Source organism: Poecilia reticulata, linkage group LG22 (assembly GCF_000633615.1).
Source record: "Poecilia reticulata strain Guanapo linkage group LG22, Guppy_female_1.0+MT, whole genome shotgun sequence".
NCBI classification, from domain to species: Eukaryota; Metazoa; Chordata; class Actinopteri; order Cyprinodontiformes; family Poeciliidae; genus Poecilia; species Poecilia reticulata.
The window spans coordinates 62058-65565 of record NC_024352.1 but is presented as its reverse complement, the minus strand read 5'-3'; the positions used below and the strand labels follow the sequence as shown (position 1 = coordinate 65565).

The following is a 3508-nucleotide window of genomic DNA, read 5'->3' as shown; positions in this document are numbered from 1 at the left end:
GTCCAACTGCTTCCGTAGTCACGGAAGCAGTCCGACAGAGGGGAAGCTGCCATGCACCGGCGCCTGGTATTATAACAAAGTTCAGGTCATAGAGCAGCCCTCATAGTAGGTTGGCACTTTAAGTGTTTGAATGTGTGTTTGAATGCGTGAATGTCTGAATGTAGTATGAAGCACTTTGGGATCCTCTGGACTTGATAAAGCGCCATTTACCATTTCACCAAATTAATGTGTGACAATAAAAATCAAAAACAACTRATTTAGAAGGGGATATGTTAGGAATTTATACTGAGATTGATCTACATACAGGGGACTGCACTAGATTTTAGGTATGGGTATCCTGACAGACTACACTAAAGTTTGTTTTGAAAAAAAGTTTATATTTTTGCAATCCATTGTGTGTAATGTTTTTGTTGTGTATTTTCAGTGTGGGACAGAAGAGCAAGGAGRGTTTACTTGCAGTCAGGCTGAAGCTGGATGAAAGAGAAAAGATCCAAGAGGAGCTGCAGGTTATCCATGCGTGGCTCGAGAATGCAGAGTGTCTGCTGTCAAAGATGGAGCAGAGAAGCAGCACACACAAGCTACATGTAAGAATTGACTCTGAAACAGCTACATGCATACAGCTAGTTTTCACTGTTGCTGTTTTTACACTAAACCAGAAGTGTACTTTATTCATACAACTGAATAAAGTGCATGTGTGTCTACTTTGAACGTGCTTGACAACAAAGCTCGATTCTGATTGTGAATAATTTAAGTAGCTCAGCGCCAGGAATAGCGCACTCAATCTTTCTTTCTTCATCTCCTTTTATGGAAACTTTGGTTTCTAAAAGAGTTCAGTTTCCCTCTTTCCTCAGTTTGTAGTCAGCCACATAATAGGAATCACTAATATTTTTTTCTGTTGTACTGGCAGATCATTCAGTTGATTATTAAGAAATAAGAAATATAAAAAAATAAAGAAATAATAAACTCACTTGTTTCTCAGCCAAGGATTAAACTGTTAATCCCCATGTTAAACATATAGTTAATCTAGAGATAAAGTACACTCTGTAACAATTATAGTGGTTTAACATAAAATCGAGTAGGTCACCCGGTTCTAAAAATAGCTTGTACACAAATAGTAGATTCCTCCATTTATCTATAAACTGACCCTTTATTGAAATTAAGAGTCTTACTGAGTCAAATTAAGAGTCAAAGTGTCAGGATCTGGGGTGATTACGTTTTATCAACGTCCAAATGAAACTTCGTCCAGCGGATGTTCAGGAGGATGTTTCCGGACTCAAAATTGACCACCATTAGACTTTCGGCGGACTTTCAGTTGAATGTCCGCCAAAAGTCCGCTGACTACTTTCAGCGGACTTTCGCATTTTATTCAAAAATAAAAAGCTATATAATGGTTATGCTAAATATGATAAAGAATCACATTTATTTATACATATGTACCAAAAAGACATTAATGAAACCTTCTTACAGCAAAGTAAAACAGCACAGTATACATTTTAATACAATGGGCTTTTAGAAAAGACATTCACAATAATAAAAAAATCAAAGCAAAGTCAGCATTTAAGAACCACCCACTGGTTAAAAATATAATTTTAAAATAAATATTTACACCAGAACTGATTTTATGAGCGTTGACACATGCACAAAACAATAATAATAATAAAAAAAAGCAAAAAGCAAACCAGACAACCTTGAGTAGGCCTGTCACGATAACAAATTTTGCTGGCCGATTAATTGTCTAAAAAATTATTGCGATAAACGATAATATTATTTCAAGACCTTTTGACACTAATTTAATGGAATTGACGAAATAATGCCTGCGATTTCCTGCCATAGATACACTTTATTTTCAAAAGAACACATAACACTGGAACTGATAAACTAAATAAACAAAACAACCAAAAACAAAAATAAAATGGATTCTCTGTCTCCATGAACAAAAAACTTACTTGAATAAAAACTAAACATAAAGCCAAAGTGGAAATAAATACTGCATTCAACCAAAAGAGTGCAGATTATGAAATCTGTATACTATTATTGCCCTTCAGTAATCACTACATTTAAATAGAGAAGATGGGCACATCCGACTACCTAATGCAGTAGTTCACACTACACGATTTTTTGTCCCTATTTTCCCCTTATGACAATAACCTTGAGCCTTCTTAAAACTGTTTTGGTGTTCTGAATCTGATCCTTGGTTCTTTGGTACAGCCCCTGAAAAACAGACMATATATATATTTTAAACTGAGACTTGTATTACAGAGAAATATTTTATGGCTTTATGAAACAAAATGTTTCATTGGCTACAGAGAAACACGCTTAAAGTCCGGCTATAGGATAATGTTCAACAATTCACACAATTTTAGACTGAAAGGCACATGAGATTCTGCGACAGACTGGCGACCTGTCCAGGGTAACCCCCTTCCTCTAACCCAGAACGTTACCTGGAGAGGCACCAGCAACCCTCCTGACCCCACTAGGGACAAGGGTGTATAGAAAATGGATGGATGGATGGATGAGATTATACTTACTAAATATTTCAGTCACCAAGGGCTGGTGAGCAGAAAGACTTCTCTTCTCTCTCCACCCAGTCTGAATAGATCTCTGCTGCTCTGCTTGGTGGTTTGTGAGGATTTTGGATAAAATGTTGCAGACAGCAGATCAGGTCCCTCAGAGATCCAGCTAAAAAAGTAAAACAGAGAATTTAAAAGTCAATATTTAAACAGTACTGCACCTGATAGAAGGAAAGAATAATGTTAAGAGAAAGGCTAATTATGTTTTCAAAAAAATTATGCACACTTTATTTCTGAACATCTCCTGATTCCAGTTTTTGGTTCAGGACTTCTAATTTCTCTGCAGTGGAGGCTGGAAGGCCGAGCTCATCCAGTGAGTCCATCTCTTCAGCAGAACCAGTGACTGTCAGCCGGGTCAGAACGACTCGCAGCATCCTGGGTTTTCCCAGGCCAACTTCTTCACCTCCTCAAGGCTTTGAAGACATTACACAGAATGCTTCAGTCTGCAAAGAATTATATATATATATATAAAATAACAATTCATTACAATGTAGACTGGGGGTCTTTAGCCCTGCAGGTCAGGACCTTCTGTCCTGTTTTAGATGAGTCTCTGCTGCAGCTCACCTGGATTAACACAGAAAAACTAAAACAGACAAAACTCCTCCACACAAACCTTTATTTGCATTTAACTCTTATTCATGTCGTCAACTAATCAAATCCAATTACAAATATGATACATACACAAAGTGTAGTCACTGTTTTTACATGTTGGTTAACTTTTCCTGATAGAAGAATTTCCGGTTGAAGGGAGTCGGTTAGTGGAGTTACTGGTTGGACTAAACAGCTACAGGTGAACACAGAGCAGCTGGTGGATGAGATGACGAAGGTGGAGGTGGAGGACATGTGGGAGTGAAGGTGGAGGACAGATGGGAGGCTGTGGCTGCTGGTCATGGGGGAGATTAGCCTCAGAATCTATTCAGATTCTAAGGCTTTTCCTC

The 3508-nt window shown here is 37.8% G+C and overlaps 1 protein-coding gene across 1 annotated transcript in view; it reads left to right on the top strand.

The window, feature by feature from the left end:
* LOC103458067 (intracellular protein transport protein USO1-like) overlaps window positions 1-3508 on the top strand; it is a 55987-nt gene that overhangs the window by 24228 nt on the left and 28251 nt on the right. Inside the window, exon 9 of the mRNA XM_008398616.2 lies at window positions 425-584. Within this exon, the coding sequence (XP_008396838.1) occupies window positions 425-584 (160 nt within the window). The remainder of the gene's footprint in view (window positions 1-424; window positions 585-3508) is intronic.